The sequence below is a fragment of the Neoarius graeffei genome, chromosome 2 (genome assembly GCF_027579695.1).
Source record: "Neoarius graeffei isolate fNeoGra1 chromosome 2, fNeoGra1.pri, whole genome shotgun sequence".
NCBI classification, from domain to species: Eukaryota; Metazoa; Chordata; class Actinopteri; order Siluriformes; family Ariidae; genus Neoarius; species Neoarius graeffei.
The window spans coordinates 18,097,666-18,116,423 of NC_083570.1; the positions used below are offsets into that span (position 1 = coordinate 18,097,666).

At 43.6% G+C, this 18,758-nt stretch overlaps 1 protein-coding gene across 1 annotated transcript in view; it reads right to left on the bottom strand.

The window, feature by feature from the left end:
- Positions 1-18,758, bottom strand: part of mdn1 (midasin AAA ATPase 1) — a 149,334-nt gene that overhangs the window by 58,088 nt on the left and 72,488 nt on the right. The window contains exons 37-53 of the mRNA XM_060913949.1: positions 13,165-13,362; positions 12,958-13,065; positions 6,413-6,601; positions 6,236-6,325; positions 5,875-6,138; positions 5,526-5,790; positions 5,250-5,409; positions 4,978-5,094; positions 4,686-4,894; positions 4,305-4,453; positions 3,997-4,196; positions 3,647-3,873; positions 3,026-3,139; positions 2,766-2,895; positions 628-734; positions 323-456; positions 64-224 (exon numbers count right to left, since the gene is read on the bottom strand). Of these exons, the coding sequence (XP_060769932.1) occupies positions 64-224; positions 323-456; positions 628-734; positions 2,766-2,895; positions 3,026-3,139; positions 3,647-3,873; positions 3,997-4,196; positions 4,305-4,453; positions 4,686-4,894; positions 4,978-5,094; positions 5,250-5,409; positions 5,526-5,790; positions 5,875-6,138; positions 6,236-6,325; positions 6,413-6,601; positions 12,958-13,065; positions 13,165-13,362 (2,822 nt within the window). The remainder of the gene's footprint in view (positions 1-63; positions 225-322; positions 457-627; positions 735-2,765; positions 2,896-3,025; positions 3,140-3,646; positions 3,874-3,996; positions 4,197-4,304; positions 4,454-4,685; positions 4,895-4,977; positions 5,095-5,249; positions 5,410-5,525; positions 5,791-5,874; positions 6,139-6,235; positions 6,326-6,412; positions 6,602-12,957; positions 13,066-13,164; positions 13,363-18,758) is intronic.

Below are 18,758 nucleotides of genomic sequence, written 5' to 3' on the forward strand. Positions count from 1 at the left end.
CAGATTTGCTTATGTGGTACAAAATAAGGCAACCTTGAACAGAACGCCATTATAAATGCTCACTCGTAGTCTCCATCGCCCATCAGGAGCTGGGGCAGCCGTAGTACCAGATGCTTATGGACCCATTGCCAGTGCAGGGACAGCACACACACTCCGCGGGTGTCCGCTGGCAAGGAGTTACACACATTCCAGAAACGGTCCCTCCACTGGAGCAGCTGCAGAATCTGCACAAACCATAAACCAACCAAGACAGGGAGAACAGTTATTACAGGAACAAAAGATTTCATTTATCAAACCGAAACCAGAGGAAAGAGCCTCTCACCTCGAACATGAGGTGGTCCGAAACGTTCGGCTGGTCCGTCTGTACAGCCTGCAGCACGAAGGAGTCCCACAGGTCAAAGAAAGAGCGAAGATGCACCAGGACCGGATGCGGCAGCTGCGCAATATCTATCGTTCCTTTCGAAAAACAATAGCAGGATATCGTGTAAAAGACAAAATACATCAGTGCTCTGATTAAAAAAAAAAAAAAACGACAACACCGTGACTAAGCCGTCTTCTTCGCTTAGTCTCGAGTCGAACTGGAAATAGCAAACTTGCTCAGTGGCTTTTCAAGAAACCCATCAATACCTTTCGAAAAGGCAGTGGCCAGTCTTAATGCACTGTTATTAGGGGATGTATTTCCTGTGCTGTTGCAAATTGCTGCTCTCTCCTCTCGGTCCATCAGTATGATGATCCTGATTGAAGAAAAAAAAAAAAAAATCCAGGACCTGTAACACAACTCTTGCAACGTACAAAGGCTGCTTGGAAACAGGCAATTAGATCCTCGTCTTGATTTTATACGGGTCATTCTGAGATAAACCTTTCACCTACAGCAATGCTTGATGTACATTTTAGACCCAATTTATCCATGAAACATTAACTAGAAGACCCCTCCCCCCGACATTAATGGCTCAAATTGGCTTGAATAAACATGAAGCGATTCAGGCTGACATTGTTTTGGGGGGCTTTTTCTATTAACTGTTACAAAATCAATTTCACAGGAAGTCAATTTTCTGCATTATGTGAAATTTCAGGTTATCAAAAAAATATGTCCAGTTGTGGTCAGACGTTTACATGAATGTCAGGGCAATATTTGGGCTTTCAATCATTTCTTTGAACTGTTCTTTGTCTGTGACAGAATGACTGTACCACGTACATCGTTAATTAAAAAAAAACCCACTCGAATATGGTGCACAAGTTTTAATTTTCTTTGGGCTTTCTGAAATCAACACAGGTTCAAAATTGTACATACGCTCACTTAGGTTTTTAATTCAGAGGTGCTGAAACTTCCAAAACGTCTCTTATCTTGCCAAGACCGAGGTCTCTTAACTTCCTGTTAGTGATCAGGACTGACTACAGCTGGTAGCTTCTCTGCTGTGCCTTCATAAAAAGGGTTTGTTTACAGCACTCGTTGGATTGAACGACACACAATATAATGGGAAAGTCCAAAGAGCTCAGTGCAGATCTGAGAAAGAGGATCGCAGATATGCACAAGTCCGGAATGTCTCTTGGAGCCATTTCTAAACAACTGCAAATTCCAAGATCGGTTCAAACAACTGAATGCAAATTATTGTGAGGTGTAGTCACTTTGCCGAGCCACTTTGCTTCAGGAAAACCCAAACTGTCACCGTTCAGCTGAAAGGAAATTGGTTTGGATGGTCAGGAACAACCTGGGAACCACCATGGCACAGCCTGCCATGAACTGGAAGCTGATGGATCACTGTCTACAGTTCAGATCACCATGGACTAAGAGGCTGCTATCCAAGAAATAACCCCCTGCTCCAAAATTCACACCTTCAAGCTTTAGTAAAGTTTGAAGCTGACCATACAAAGAAAAAGCCTTCTGGAGGAAAGCTGTGTGGTCAGATGAGACAAAGATTGAGTCGTTTGGCCACAATGACCACCATGTACAGAGGGACACTGTACCAGCTGATGGTGGTGGTAGGATCATCATGCTCTGGGGAGGTTTTGCTGCCAGTGGAACGTGGATGGAATAATGAAGGAGGACAACCTCAGAATTCTTCAGCATAAACCATCAGAAACTTGAACATGACTTGGGAGTTACAACAGGACAATGAACCCAAACACGCATCAGAGCTGGTTGTGGAGGATAAAGCACGCTAACATTAAGCTTCAAACAAGTCCTGACTTCAACCCTGTTGAAAATATATGGACCGTGCTTATAAGTCAAGTCCATGCCAAGAAAATAAAAAAAGCTTAATTGAACTCTACCGATTCTACCATGAAGAGTCGTGAAACATCCAACCAGAATTCTGCCAGAAGCTTGTTCGTGGTACACAAAAATGTTTGGTCAAGGTGAATCTTGCATAGAGACTTTTTACCCAAAAATTAGGTGTGCTGCATGTATTGATTTCAGAAAACCCGAAGAAAATTAAAACTTGTGCACCAAATTTGTGGTTTTTTTTTTTTTTTTTAATTAAAGATGTATGCTGTACAATCATTCTGCCACAGAAAAAGAACAGTTCAAAGAAATTATTGAAAGCCCAAATATTGCCATGACATTCAGGTCACTCTATGTAAACTTCTGAGTTTTGTATTAATATACAAAATGCTGGCAAGTGTCAACTCCGTTATCGTCATTTCCGTTAATGGATTGCCTGGTTTGATGAGAACAGAGTTGACGACAGAGTCAACGCTTGAAACGAACCCGCAATTATAGAATGGGCTATATATATACAGATTTAAATCCAGAGCTAGAATCGAACCTGTTGGCGACAGCATACAGAGCCTCCATAAACTCCATACATCGCTCCTCGTCCTCAAAGTTACAGGTGTTAGCCAAGATATCCAGGTACTGTTTGTTCCAGCGCATGTCTACCAGGATCCTATAGTCATCTGTAGACAGGAATAAGAACTTTTACAAGATCACTGCTCACGTCCTCATTTGGAAGGACGTGCTTGGTAAATTCTACGTGCGTATTATGGCTTCATTAGAAACAGCGTCAGTGCGCGCGCGTGTACGTACCTGTGCTGTGGGGTTGAAGGTGTTCAGTCAGGTACTTGCCCTTGCCAACGAGCTTGCTACTGAAGACAGCTTTGAGAGCCTGATTTCCCGCCTCCAGCTGCATCAGCGCCGCTTCTGCAAACGTATAGCGCGTGGCGATCACAAAACCACCTTTCGCATACAAACTTATCTTAAAATATAACCTTAAAGAGGCAGTATGCAACTTTTATTCCTCTTCTACTTAGGAAATGCAACTGAAAAAATCACAGCGGATACACCCTTCTCATTTCCCATCATGAACTGCTTTTAAAACAAAAAGGAGCAGAACTCAGGAGCTCGGTTCATACTAATGGGACAGAACTCATTTCTGGGCCAGAAAAAAAAAATGTAAACAGAAGCCTGAAATGAAGAAACTAGTCAGAGGATTATTTTTGAAATATCGAATTTCATAGTTTTTTCAAGGTGTTTTTGAAACCAGACAAGTATTCCAGGTATATGAGCACTCTTACAGATTACTAACTGCACCTTTAAGTGTTCAAAAGTAAAAAGAACAACCAAACAAGGTCTTACACTTCAAGCAACAAAAACTGATAGTTAGGATTGGCTTTATTCATTGTGCTCCCGCTACAATGACAACAGTACCTGGGACATGTTTGTAGCTTTTGGCGAGGTGGGAGAGCCAGCTGGTACGCAAGACCCAGTCGCTGTGGGAGGCTCTCTCGGTCAGGATCTGCACTGCCGTGGGAAGGAGCTGCTGCACATCCCTGAGCTGGTCACCTACCAAGCCTTCTGGCGGAAACTGCAGCGTTTCCAGTGCTGCATCGCTCTGCATTGCCCTCTGCAGGTCAGTCAGGATCAGCGGGCGATTTCTGTGCACACACATACACACACTGAAATGTTCAGTATATAGATGATGTTTACTCCTAACAAATTAACTAATATTATCGTTAAGTGGTGGAAGCAGATATTTGGATAGCAGCTGTATGTCAGACCTCTTGCTGTGCAGGCTGAGCGTGTTCAGACAGTAGAGGAGAACCTGGCCATCCCTCTGGACACTGGAAAAGCACGAGTCCTCTGTGGACTGCAGGGCAGAAGGCACTCGATCTGGCCACACGCCTGCGCACAGCAGCCCGTTGCCCCATTCTTCAGAGTCCAACACCGCCAACTGCTTCTCTATCAGCTCCCGAGCCAGCTGAGGAAAGAGGAAAAAAAAAAAAAGCGTGAGAGAACGCAACACCTCTGAGACACAAGCTCTAGTATGTGACTTGGTGGATGTAGTAGTATCTGAGTGTGTGTCGACCTTTTGGTTGGCGGTGCTGCGTTGACAAAGGGCGTACGCTTCCCCGCATGCCTGCAGCAAAGCGCTGGGCAGATCCACACCTCTCTGCAGCTGACTGGACAACAGCGCAGCCGCATGCAGCAGAGATGACACAGAGGATGTTGGTGAGTCTGGGACAACAAACACAATCATTTCTTTTACGGCTCCTGATGTTCATATGCCATTTTGTACAAAATCAAGCGCAGTCTTGTCTTTTGGACTGGTAAAGGAATAGTTTGGCAAAAATGACAAATTGCTCCCCTCAATCCAAAGATTACGTTTGGGGATTTGAAATTTCATGTACTATTTCGCAAAGCCTCAGATCCTCACTCGGCACCTTCGCACCGCTTTGAAAACGCTCACCCCAGATGGCCGACTTGATCTCGGAATGAACGGTCATCAGTAGGTCACACACACAATCTCCGGTCACTCCCAGTGTGTGCAAGTTCGTCTTGAGGTCCAGCGAGTCCCAACACGCTCCTTCGTTCTCTCCCGGGATGTAGATCTCCACGCCACGATTCCTCATAGCTCGGGAGATCTCTCCATGTGCAGGGTCCATGGTGAGGAACAGCCTGGATATGACGGGAGGAAAATAAAACGTGTCAGGTTTTCTCAGCTCGCAACTACCAAGTTGTAGAGGTACTGATGGATCTACCTGAAGTTAGGGTGTGGAGCGATGCTTGGCGTCGTGCCGTCGATGACCCCACGCTCATTAATGGTCAAAGCCCCGCCTGGCTCCAGGAGAGCGTTCAGCCGATCCAGCACAGATGGGCTACAAACCCACATGCACAAAATGTTAACAGAAGCACAACATTTCACGTACTCCGTTACTCCCCGGGTCATTGTGGCCAAAAGTCATACAACATGAACCAAATCTAAGTACTCTGGCAGACCTGGGGAGCGGTTATTAGAGCAGCAGTTAGTAACCTGCAGAAGTTGACGTTGTCCATAAGTAGCCAGTCTCCAGCCTGCAGAGCCTGGACTAACGTGCCGTCCAGCCATTCGAAACCACCATGACTCCAACCATCCTCCATCTGCGCCAAGCGCTCTTTCAGTAGCGTGAAGTCCATCTGGAGCTTCGACATGTCTGCAGCATGAGAAAACATGACTCAATGTTTAACCGTTGCAGAATTTATGGAATAAATACGAGTGAAGCTTGTACTTGATGCTGCGTTCAGGCCAACAAAACGTTTTCTCCTGTACCTGTGAAAACCTTGAGCTTGGTGTTGAGTTTGTGTAGCAGCACGATGATGACCTCGAGCTTGTTCAGGGCATCGAATGTCACGGTGCCATCAGCTGCGTCGAGTCCCTCATCCCTCAGCCAGCGACGGAATGTGCTCCACGTGCTCAAAAGGAACTCCGTGTCCTGAACTGCCCCGTCCAGAGACATCAACCCACGCCGTGTCACCATGGCTACCACGTAATCCATGCTCTCCAAGACCTGCTGCCATGGCCGGATGATGTCCACCTGAGGAAGAAGGGAAACGTTACCGAGGGCACGCCGTTCCCGGATACAGACGAGTATCGTTTTTGTCTTGATCGGTTTTCTCACCTGTTCAAACCCGCCCAGTAGTTCGGTAGTATCCATGGCACTGTTCATAGCCATCACCCTGAGCCTGTGCCCGGTCAGCAAGGCTAGCAGGTGCACCAGACTGCTCTTCCCACTGGCACTGGGACCCACCAGTATGGCCATCCAGCCCATCTTCACGCATTTCATTAAGGACTCCAGCGGCCGCAAAGCTTGATGAGTAATCGACAGAGGAGGATCCAAGACGACAGGCGCTCCACCGCTGCGCTGGAGGACTGACGAGCCCACCTTTCAAAGTGATGAAGAGAGACGGATCACATTCCAAATCAAGTCTGAAGAACTACTGCGACTGCTCTCCAAACATGGACCATCCGTCCAGACTAACCTGCAGGTTTAGAGGTGTGATGTGAAATTGCCTGGATCCCGAGTGAGGCTCGAATTCTTCCGCAAACACCTTCCTGAACACAGACAGCACCTGCAGCAACAACATGTACAGAATTACGTCACAGTTCAACCTTAAAACTACTGATTTGACCAAATATGTAAGAGCAGACACGGCTACCTGAGCCTTATCTGCTTCCGTTCTCATCCGGTCTGCATACACCAGTCCAACGTGCTGGCCCGGGTTATAGAAAGCTGGCGATTGGTCGGCTTGCATCAGCTGACACCAACGGAAGAGGTCTCGCAGGTTGAACTCCCACGGTCCTCCTTTTTGGCCCCATTTTCTCTCTACTGCCACCTCGGTCACAAGCTGAGAGGAGGAGAACGACTGAACTTAAAGAAAGATGTGGCATACGTGCATGAATGAATCAACGTGTGAATTAACGACTGAATCCGTGAACAGTTTGAAATAAAAGAGGAACCTGATTGGTTTAAGATCAAACCAGCATTTGCAGTCGAGTCACTAAACCTCGAGTCCGAGTCCAGTCGTTAAAAAAATTTCGAGCCTGAGAACAAGACTCCAACCGCACCGTTTGTTGGTGGCTGTTTCAGCGCCGTTAACGGTAGTTTTCTCCTGAACAGATGAATGTGCGTTCTCTTTATCAGGGAGTGCCGAGTATTTTGTCGGAGCTGGTTGGGAGACGGATGCAAGTGCAGAAGGGGTGTTTATTAATGCAAGTGAAGATGGGTAAACAATCCAGAACGGCAGGCAAAATCGTAAAACGGTGAAATAGGTCGAGCGAGGCACAAACGTCCCATCGTAGACTTGGCAGAAGCAAAGACGAGAAACAGGAAATCAGGGATAAGGAGACCAAACAAGGAAACGAGGCTTGGGATTGTATCAGCAACGCAACTCAATACTTCGCAAAATGTGTTTTCACACTTTTTATAACGGCGCGCTGATTGTGCCTTAATCCTGTGCGGGTGCGAGTCATTTATGGCGCGCGTGCGAGAGAGTCCGCTTGGAATGCGCGCTGTCGAGAGCGCAGGTTTTGACACGAAATTAGTGTAGATAGAAATATCTTATGCCAAATTATCATGGCATGTAACAGAAAAAGCTGTTGGCACTCGGACTGTGGACATTCAGAACTTTAACCACAAAATGGTTGTCATCTCAGAGCAGCTTTCAGCTTTGCAAGGAATACGTTTTTCGGAGATCAATTTGAATAGAATGGACGGAATGGACAGATATGGACGAGCGGTGTGGACGTGCAAAGACTGCGTCTGGAAAGACCAAACAATTTATATCTTATCGACATCCGGCTCCCCGAGACAGCACCGGCCTTGGTTCAAGCCGTTGCTGAGGCAACATTTCCCCCTGAAGGTCACTGCCAGGAGACACTCTTGCATTCCTTCTCTAACTTTCCACGGTCGCCATTTTTACCCCCAGTGTGACAAGCGGGTGCGTGACCAGCGCCTTCATGGCTGCAGGAGCGGATGGCTGCTTGCTTGCGCTGGATTACCTCCTCCCCTCCCCCCCTTACCCCTGATTCCCCCCCTCAAGTCCCGTGTTTAAAGTGTACTTGTGTGCTTATGTGCAAAGGTTTTTTAAATGTTCCCACATTGTACTCCTGACAGGAGCTTAGTGTGGGGGTGTTCTTTTTTCCTTATCTCTCCTCATGTTGTGTTTCCTTTTTATCTTTATCCCTGTCTTCCTGTCCTGTCTACCCTATGTCAATTGTATGCTGTATATGTACGGACAGGTTAACGGCTAATTTCGCTGGTACATGTGACTAGTGACAATAAAGGGCATCATCATCATCATCATCAAAATATAAAGAAAAAAAATCAAAGTCCTTGTCTCCAATTTACGAGTCCGAGTGCAGTTAATGCACGAGTCCTCGATGCTCAAGTCCAAGTCGAGTACCACAAGCCTGGATCGAACTCATATTTGCCCCATTACAAAATAATAAAAGTTGTTTTTTGTTAAATCAGTTTTGAGGTCAAAACAAACAGGCATGAAAACGGGTCAGGGGTGAAAAAGGTGAGAAGGGTGCGCGAGTGGTGACGTGGCCTCTGGTGTTGTTTTATTTTGTTTGGGGGGTCCTCCCCCAGAATAAATATTATAGCCTCCTTACTAAGTATACTGTATTGACATTTGCACAAGGACATACAGTACAAATACATGTAGTTATAGTGAAATTATGCCCTGGAAAAAAACGCGAATAATAGAACGAAGAAAGTGGAACACACAAGGAATAGTGATCATTTTTTCCTTTTATTTGCCTGGACCACCAGTGTCTCCATGGCCCGCTTTCGCCGAGTTGCCATGTTTCAGCCTTGCCCGCTTCTCTCCTTCAGCAGTCGGTTTCTTGGCCTGCTGAGCACTGCAAGTTGCTTGAGAGCCATACTTGCTCTGCTGCTTTTCCTCCTTGTTCACCCTCTGCTGGTGTTTGTATGTGGCTGCTGCAGAGTTAATATTCTTGCACAATGTTCTGTCCACTTCCCCAAACTTCACGTCCTCCCTTCTAAAGAGCTGCATAGCTGTCTTCCCCCTGGACATCAACGTGTACTTGACCGTCTATATCGCATTAAATGTTTCCACATTCATGTAGCCACTCCTTTGATCAATTACATCATTCATCAGACTAAATGAGGACTCAACTCTAGGTCCATGAAAGATGGAGAGGCAACACTTAACCAGTGCACCCAGGGAGGGGCACTTGTCTGGTTTGTCGAAGACATGACCCCACCACTCCACGATGCTCTCTCCCTCCTTGAAGCTGGGGATGGTCAGGTCAACACTGAACCACACAAGTTCCCTCTGGATATCCTGGTCTGCTGGCAAGAGGTGCCCCAGCATACCACTCAGCCTGCCAAGATATGGAAGTACCTGCAGCTTTCAGTTCTTTTTAAATCAAGGCTGAATACTTTCTTCTTTGCTGCTGTCTTTTATTAAATCAAATTTGAGACTTTTAATTTGATTTCTTTCAGCACGGACAGCACTACAAAATGGCGTCTCCACTATACAGTGCCCTATAGAGGGCTACCGCATGACGTCACCGCGCCACGAGATTTTGTTAGGCGCCATATTGGAAGACCAAGTACATGCACTCACAATATAAAAGAAACTACGAGCGAGAGTAAAGTGACACGATGGATGATAATTCTGGTTATGCGAGTACATTACCAGCTGCAGAAAGGGCACGGTATGTGGAGAAACTGGCTGTGATTGATGGGTTTGACCCATATGATAAGACTCGGGGCAAGGGAGAATGGAGACATAAGGAGGACCTGACACCAATTCTGCCATCTGTTTGCTACCCAGACATTGTAAATTATTTGTTGTTTACACCCAGTGCCTACACTGCTGATGACTTGAAGGCCTACAAAGGGCTACAGCAGGGGTCGGGAACCTTTTTGGCTGACTGAGCCATAAATGCCCATTTTTAAAAAATAAAATTTCCGTGAGAGCCATACCATTAAAAAAATGAATACAATTAAATGTAGGCCTATGTATTTTTAAAAAGACCAAACAATTTTAGAGTGTACAAATGTATTATTTTTAATTACGTTTTTATATTGAAGCCAAGAAGGGGGAAAAAACCACTTCTCACCATTAATGAGACTTCTGGGACTGCATCGTTTTACTGATGGCTTTGTAATCTGGCTGATATGCGGTGAGGTTGAGCTTCATGCAGGCGTTGAGGCTTTCATCAGTTAGACGCGATCTTAGGTTGGTCTTGATGTGTTTTAGATGAGAGAAGGACTGCTCACATGTATACGTAGATCCGAACATGGTCAACACAGCAACGCTCACTCGCTGCAGTGTGTGGTATGTGACTGGACGCGCGTTCCATGTTTTCACAATCAGTTCGTCTGCATGTGGAAGTTTTTTCATTTCTGTCCACTTGTGTTGGCTGGCCAGTTCTGCTTGCTGCAGTGCAAGTTTCTCCAAATCTTCATTCAGCGATTTGAACTTATTCACCCACATGTCCGAGGCCTTCAGATCAGCAACTTCAAGCTCAAATTCTCCGGCAGACACAGCAGGGATGTAACTGAAGTCGTCAAAAAGTTCATTAGCCACATCAAGCATTAATGTTTTGGCAAACTCGCCATCAGTAAATGGCTTTCCGTTCCTCACAATTGCTAATGCGCCAGCAAAACTAGCTGAATTGAAGTCACCTTGTCTGGTCCATACACGGAGCTGCTGCTGACTAGCTTGGACTTTCCTCTGTAGCTCTTCGCATGCCTTCTTTCTGCTGTCCCCAGCTGGATATTTGGTTGCAAATGCAGCATGTCGTGTCTCAAAGTGGCGCTTGATATTCGAGCGTTTCATTGAAGCAATTTTGTCATTGCATATTAGACACGAAGCCGAGCCTCCTCTCTCCACAAATGCGAATTCTTCTGTCCACTCATTTTGAAATGTTCGGTAATCGTCATCCTTTTTTCTCTTCGCCATCTTCTTTGTTAGTTGTGCATGCAACAGGTAGCTAGCTGGAATTTTAAATAAAGCGGATGTAATTTTACCTCACACGACCCCGTAGGCACCTTATTGTCCAATAAAAATCGCGTTTTTTTTTTTATGTCTGACGTGTCGCCTGCTGGGATTGGCTGATCTGACGCACCCGTGAACTTCAGCGGTGAAAAAAAACCCAGATGGAATGGATTGCAAATACGTGATCATATTTTATATTTTGAAAGCTAATTTAACATTTAGATTTCAGGAAGTCATTTTTTAAACTTTGATAATATATGCCTAACAAAATTATTTTTGACCAACTGTTAACAAATGTCAGATTTGTCCGCGAGCCAGATGCAGTCACCAAAAGAGCCACATCTGGCTCGCGAGCCATAGGTTCCCGACCCCTGGGCTACAGGCTTACAATTATGTTGTTAGTGGCTTGGTTCGTGATATTACAGCTGTTATTAAGAATAACCTACACATAGTTATGGCCAAGGTAATCTTGTTGATATTTATCTTTTAATAATATATCTTTTCAGTTGAAAAATTAATACTTTTTGTTACTATTAAGGTATCCATAATTTAGGTTAATTTATCCAAATTATACATATGTATTTATGATATATGCCTACACAACAACTATCCTTTATTTATATAATAGGAGGGAGAGCAAGCCCCAAACCATCCTAAATTATTATTATTATTATTATTAAATTGTAGAAGTCTGGGAGGCTTGCTCCTCATACAGTTATCAACTTGGGGCCAATTTAGCATGTTTTAAATCTGAATTTCTTGCGTTTGCTTACCTCAAAGTGTCCACAGATCATGCACAGACTTATCCATTATATCCACAGTTTTTTGCCAAGTCTCACACAGGTTTCTTTCAAGTCTACTGTTGGGCCAACAAATCATAAATAAAACAGCTCAGATTTGTTTAAGTCGTTTGCCACTGCACTTTATTCTCGTGGGTTCACATACCGCTGCCGTTATTTCCCCCAATCACGAGTTTGTTGGTCTTCCAAAATGGCGCAGGGTCTGTTTACTTCCGGTTTCGGGTGATGTCAGTGAATAGCGAGCAATTTCGGACACAGGGATTGTCAAAAGACGCGCGCGCCCTCTTTCGAATGCTGACGTAATCAAGCCGGAAGTTTTGTTTGTTTTGATGGCAAATCAGGAAAGTTTGAAAAAAGTAGGAAATTCAGTCCGATGACTCAATCCAGCTTCTGGTGGTCTGGTCTGCACTCTGACTGATGTGTACACGCTCTGGCCAGCAGGAGAAGAGGCGTGAAATGATGCTGCTTGCCCTTCGCAGCGAGATGTACTCGTCGCTATGGCGTCAATATCAAAGCAGGAGGAGGAGGCGCAAACCGGCACGAACTGTCTATGGGTGCGAAGCGACCTCCTTGCCCTTTGGGTCAATATCAAACACCCCCCCCCCCCATTTTTTTTTCTCATCGGATCTACACGATTCACGTAGGTCACCCATTTTGGTTTCAAAACGGCGAATTTCGCCAAAAGGTGAGGGATTTTCATGCATGAACAAATGTCGTTGCAATGTAACTAAACTATATTTAATAAGTACACTACTTTAATATAATTGTGATTTTGCCCCATAAAGTATTGATTAATTTATACCCTGTGAAGACCACCCATACAGGGAAGCATGGTGGTGGGAGCATCATACTGACTGTTCAACCTTGGCCTCTTGGTTGTTTCTCTGACCAATTCCCTTCATACAGTACTTCTTCATCGACTTTTGGTGGACAGCCTCCTCTCGGGTGTGGCTGGGCCATATTCTTTCCATTTTAAAATAACGGATTCAATAACATGCTGTGGGATGCTCAAAGTCTGTGTGATAGTGTTTTTGTTTTTTTTCCCTACAAGTGAATAATTTTACAAACTATACTTTCACAAATTGTTCCCCCACTTCAATATGATGTTATTTTATGCCGATTTACGACATATAATCTAAAATCAAACAAACAATTTCAGTTCCGGGTTGTAACTCTACAAAACGTGGGGAAAAGTTCAAAAGGGGCGGGTACATCACACAAGCCACTGTAACGTCCAGTTCCAACAAAAATTAACTCAAGGAAGGCTTTATTTTCGCACAAGTTATTAACCACCCACGTTTTGACTTAATTTCAGAAAAAGGAATTCCATATACAGTACATTAGGAATGTTTTTGAAGCATTAAGAAGCAAAAACGCATTTAAATGCTGGGCTTTATTTTCTTCGGTTATCATCATCTTGAACCTTACCTTTTTGCTGAACTGAACCATTTTCGAGATGATCTGCTCACTAATGTTCGGAAAGATGGAGTTACCAATGAACTGCAGGTCTTCACTGGTGAGAGGATCCACGTAGACCTGCGAGCACCAGATTAAGACGTCAGATCAGGAAATGATAAAGAAAAAAAAACAAACAAAACAAGAGAGGTACAAGAAAGAGCCATGAGGGATCCACACCTGAGTAAACCTGTTGAGAAAGGATTTCGGCAGACCTTTGCGACCTCCTCCTTGCGCGAAGGGGTTCTGGCAGCCAAAGATCTTGGTTTTCTCATGTTGGACCTGGAAACGTACGCCCAGTTCCGGGATGAAGATTTCTGCTCGGTGGTCGAAGCAGGCGTTCAGACCCTCCAACACGGACTGAGAGGCCAAGTTCAGCTGTGCAACAAGGAAACACGTACAAAACACACACCCTCTTGATTTATACGCTGCATCCTGAAATACAGACACTCAAATTGCTGCTCCGTATTGAGCATGGGCATGAGAGAGAGAGAGAGAGAGAGAAAGAGGAGTGGCCACAGGTACAAGAAAGAAAGAAAAAGAAGAGGAGTGGCCACAGGTACAAGAAAGAAAGAAAAAGAAGAGGAGTGGCCACAGGTACAAGAAAGAAAGAAAGAAAGAAAGAAAGAAAGAAAGAAAGAAAGAAAGAAAGAGGAGTGGCCACAGGTACAAGAAAGAAAGAAAGAAAGAAAGAAAGAAAGAAAGAAAGAAAGAGTGGCCGCAGGTACAAGAAAGAAAGAAGAGGCGTGGCCACAGGTCCAAGAAAGAAAGAAAGAGAAAAGGAGTGGCCACAGGTACAAGAAAGAAAGGAGTGGCCGCAGGTACAAGAAAGAAAGAAGAGGCGTGGCCACAGGTACAAGAAAGAAAGAAAGAGAAAAGGAGTGGCCACAGGTACAAGAAAGAAAGAAAAAAGAAAAAGAAAGAAAGAGGAGTGACCACAGGTACAAGAAAGAAAGAAAGAAAGAAAGAAAGAAAGAAGAGGCGTGGCCACAGGTACAAGAAAGAAAGAAAGAGAAAAGGAGTGGCCACAGGTACAAGAAAGAAAGAAAAAAGAAAAAGAAAGAAAGAAAGGAGTGGCCACAGGTACAAGAAAGAAAGAAAGAAAGAAAGAAAGAAAGAAAGAAAGAAAGAAAGAAAGAAAGGAAGGAGTGGCCGCAGGTACAAGAAAGAAAGAAGAGGCGTGGTCACAGGTACAAGAAAGAAAGAAAAAGAAGAGGAGTGGCCACAGGTACAAGAAAGAAAGAAAGAAAGAAAGAAAGAAAGAAAGAAAGAAAGAAAGAAGTGGCCGCAGGTACAAGAAAGAAAGAAAGAAAGAAAGAAAGAAAGAAAGAAAGAAAGAAAGAAAGAAAGAAAGAAAGAGAAGAGGAGTGGCTGCAGGTACAAGAAAGAAAGAAAGAGGAGTGGCCACAGGTACAAGAAAGAAAGAGAAAAGGAGTGGCCACAGGTACAAGAAAGAAAGAAAGAAAGAAAGAAAGAGTGGCCGCAGGTACAAGAAAGAAAGAAGAGGCGTGGCCACAGGTCCAAGAAAGAAAGAAAGAGAAAAGGAGTGGCCACAGGTACAAGAAAGAAAGGAGTGGCCGCAGGTACAAGAAAGAAAGAAGAGGCGTGGCCACAGGTACAAGAAAGAAAGAAAGAGAAAAGGAGTGGCCACAGGTACAAGAAAGAAAGAAAAAAGAAAAAGAAAGAGGAGTGACCACAGGTACAAGAAAGAAAGAAAGAAAGAAAGAAAGAAAGAAAGAAAGAAGAGGCGTGGCCACAGGTACAAGAAAGAAAGAAAGAGAAAAGGAGTGGCCACAGGTACAAGAAAGAAAGAAAAAAGAAAAAGAAAGAAAGAAAGGAGTGGCCACAGGTACAAGAAAGAAAGAAAGAAAGAAAGAAAGAAAGGAAGGAGTGGCCGCAGGTACAAGAAAGAAAGAAGAGGCGTGGTCACAGGTACAAGAAAGAAAGAAAAAGAAGAGGAGTGGCCACAGGTACAAGAAAGAAAGAAAGAAAGAAAGAAAGAAAGAAAGAAAGAAAGAAAGAAAGAAAGAGAAGAGGAGTGGCTGCAGGTACAAGAAAGAAAGAAAGAGGAGTGGCCACAGGTACAAGAAAGAAAGAAAGAAAGAAAGAGAAAAGGAGTGGCCACAGGTACAAGAAAGAAAGAAAGAAAGAAAGAAAGAGTGGCCGCAGGTACAAGAAAGAAAGAAGAGGCGTGGCCACAGGTCCAAGAAAGAAAGAAAGAGAAAAGGAGTGGCCACAGGTACAAGAAAGAAAGGAGTGGCCGCAGGTACAAGAAAGAAAGAAGAGGCGTGGCCACAGGTACAAGAAAGAAAGAAAGAGAAAAGGAGTGGCCACAGGTACAAGAAAGAAAGAAAAAAGAAAAAGAAAGAAAGAAAGGAGTGGCCACAGGTACAAGAAAGAAAGAAAGAAAGAAAGAAAGAAAGAAAGGAAGGAGTGGCCGCAGGTACAAGAAAGAAAGAAGAGGCGTGGTCACAGGTACAAGAAAGAAAGAAAAAGAAGAGGAGTGGCCACAGGTACAAGAAAGAAAGAAAGAAAGAAAGAAAGAAAGAAAGGAGTGGCCGCAGGTACAAGAAAGAAAGAAAGAAAGAAAGAAAGAAAGAAAGAAAGAAAGAAAGAAAGAGAAGAGGAGTGGCTGCAGGTACAAGAAAGAAAGAAAGAGGAGTGGCCACAGGTACAAGAAAGAAAGAAAGAAAGAGAAAAGGAGTGGCCACAGGTACAAGAAAGAAAGAAGAGGCGTGGCCACAGGTCCAAGAAAGAAAGAAAGAGAAAAGGAGTGGCCACAGGTACAAGAAAGAAAGGAGTGGCCGCAGGTACAAGAAAGAAAGAAGAGGCGTGGCCACAGGTACAAGAAAGAAAGAAAGAGAAAAGGAGTGGCCACAGGTACAAGAAAGAAAGAAAAAAGAAAAAGAAAGAAAGAGGAGTGACCACAGGTACAAGAAAGAAAGAAAGAAAGAAAGAAAGAAAGAAAGAAAGAAGAGGCGTGGCCACAGGTACAAGAAAGAAAGAAAGAGAAAAGGAGTGGCCACAGGTACAAGAAAGAAAGAAAAAAGAAAAAGAAAGAAACAAAGGAGTGGCCACAGGTACAAGAAAGAAAGAAAGAAAGAAAGAAAGAAAGAAAGGAGTGGCCGCAGGTACAAGAAAGAAAGAAGAGGCGTGGTCACAGGTACAAGAAAGAAAGAAAAAGAAGAGGAGTGGCCACAGGTACAAGAAAGAAAGAAAGAAAGAAAGAAAGAAAGAAAGAGGAGTGGCTGCAGGTACAAGAAAGAAAGAAAGAGGAGTGGCCACAGGTACAAGAAAGAAAGAAAGAAAGAAAGAAGAAAGAGAAAGAAAGGAGTGGCTGCAGGTACAAGAAAGAAAGAAAGAAAGAAAGAAAGAAAGAAAGAAAGAGGAGTGGCTGCAGGTACAAGAAAGAAAGAAAGAGGAGTGGCCACAGGTACAAGAAAGAAAGAAAGAAAGAAAGAAAGAAAGAAAGAAAGAAAGAGGAGTGGCCACAGGTACAAGAAAGAAAGAAAAAAAAGAAAGAAAGAAAGAAAGAAAGAAAGAAAGAAAGAAAGAAAGAAAGGAAGGAGTGGCCGCAGGTACAAGAAAGAAAGAAGAGGCGTGGTCACAGGTACAAGAAAGAAAGAAAAAGAAGAGGAGTGGCCACAGGTACAAGAAAGAAAGAAAGAAAGAAAGAAAGGAGTGGCTGCAGGTACAAGAAAGAAAGAAAGAAAGAAAGAAAGAAAGAAAGAAAGAGAAGAGGAGTGGCTGCAGGTACAAGAGAGAAAGAAAGAGGAGTGGCCACAGGTACAAGAAAGAAAGAAAGAAAGAAAGAAAGAAAAAAGAAAGAAAGAAAAAAGAGAAAGAAAGAGGAGTGGCCACAGGTACAAGAAAGAAAGAAAAAAAAGAAAGAAAGAAAGAAAGAAAGAAAGAAAGAAAGAAGTGGCCACAGGTACAAGAAAGAAAGAGAAAAGGAGTGGCCACAGGTACAAGAAAGAAAGAAAGAAAGAGGAGTGGCCGCAGGTACAGGAAAGAAAGAAGAGGCGTGGCCACAGGTACAAGAAAGAAAGAAAGAAAGAGGAGTGGCCGCAGGTACAAGAAAGAAAGAAAGAGGAGTGGCCACAGGTACAAGAAAGAAAGAAAGAGGAGTGGCCACAGGTACAAGAAAGAAAGAAAGAAAGAAAGAAAGAAAGAGGAGTGGCCACAGGTACAAGAAAGAAAGAAAGAAAGAAAGAAAGAGGAGTGGCCACAGGTACAAGAAAGAAAGAAAGAGGAGTGGCCACAGGTACAAGAAAGAAAGAAAGAAAGAAAGAAAGAAAGAGGAGTGGCCACAGGTACAAGAAAGAAAGAAAGAAAGAAAGAAAGAGGAGTGGCCACAGGTACAAGAAAGAAAGAAAGAAAGAAAGAGGAGTGGCCACAGGTACAAGAAAGAAAGAAAGAAAGAAAGAAAGAGGAGTGGCCACAGGTACAAGAAAGAAAGAAAGAAAGAAAGAAAGAGGAGTGGCCACAGGTACAAGAAAGAAAGAAAGAAAGAAAGAAAGAGGAGTGGCCACAGGTACAAGAAAGAAAGAAAGAAAGAAAGAAAGAGGAGTGGCCACAGGTACAAGAAAGAAAGAAAGAAAGAAAGAAAGAGGAGTGGCCACAGGTACAAGAAAGAAAGAAAGAAAGAAAGAAAGAAAGAAAGAGGAGTGGCCACAGGTACAAGAAAGAAAGAAAGAAAGAAAGAAAGAAAGAAAGAAAGAAAGAGGAGTGGCCACAGGTACAAGAAAGAAAGAAAGAAAGAAAGAAAGAAAGAGGAGTGGCCACAGGTACAAGAAAGAAAGAAAGAAAGAAAGAAAGAAAGAGGAGTGGCCACAGGTACAAGAAAGAAAGAAAGAAAGAAAGAAAGAAAGAAAGAAAGAAAGAAAGAGGACTGGCCACAGGTACAAGAAAGAAAGAAAGAAAGAAAGAAAGAAAGAAAGAAAGAGGAGTGGCCACAGGTACAAGAAAGAAAGAAAGAAAGAAAGAAAGAAAGAAAGAGGAGTGGCCACAGGTACAAGAAAGAAAGAAAGAAAGAAAGAAAGAAAGAAAGAGGAGTGGCCACAGGTACAAGAAAGAAAGAAAGAGGAGTGGCCACAGGTACAAGAAAGAAAGAAAGAGGAGTGGCCACAGGTACAAGAAAGAAAGAAAGAGGAGTGGCCACAGGTACAAGAAAGAAAGAAAGAGGAGTGGCCGCAGGTACAAGAAAGAAAGAAAGAGGAGTGGCCACAGGTACAAGAAAGAAAGAAAGAAAGAAAGAAGAGGAGTGGCCACAGGTACAAGAAAGAAAGAAAGAGGAGTGGCCACAGGTACAAGAAAGAAAGAAAGAGGAGTGGCTACAGGTACAAGAAAGAAAGAAAGAAAGAAAGAAAGAAAGAAAGAGGAGTGGCCACAGGTACAAGAAAGAAAGAAAGAAAGAAAGAAAGAAAGAAAGAAAGAAAGAAAGAGGAGTGGCCACAGGTACAAGAAAGAAAGAAAGAAAGAAAGAAAGAAAGAGGAGTGGCCACAGGTACAAGAAAGAAAGAAAGAAAGAAAGAAAGAAAGAAAGAAAGAGGAGTGGCCACAGGTACAAGAAAGAAAGAAAGAAAGAAAGAAAGAAAGAAAGAAAGAAAGAAAGAAAGAAAGAGGAGTGGCCACAGGTACAAGAAAGAAAGAAAGAAAGAAAGAAAGAAAGAGGAGTGGCCACAGGTACAAGAAAGAACGAAAGAAAGAAAGAAAGAAAGAAAGAAAGAAAGAAAGAAAGAAAGAGGAGTGGCCACAGGTACAAGAAAGAAAGA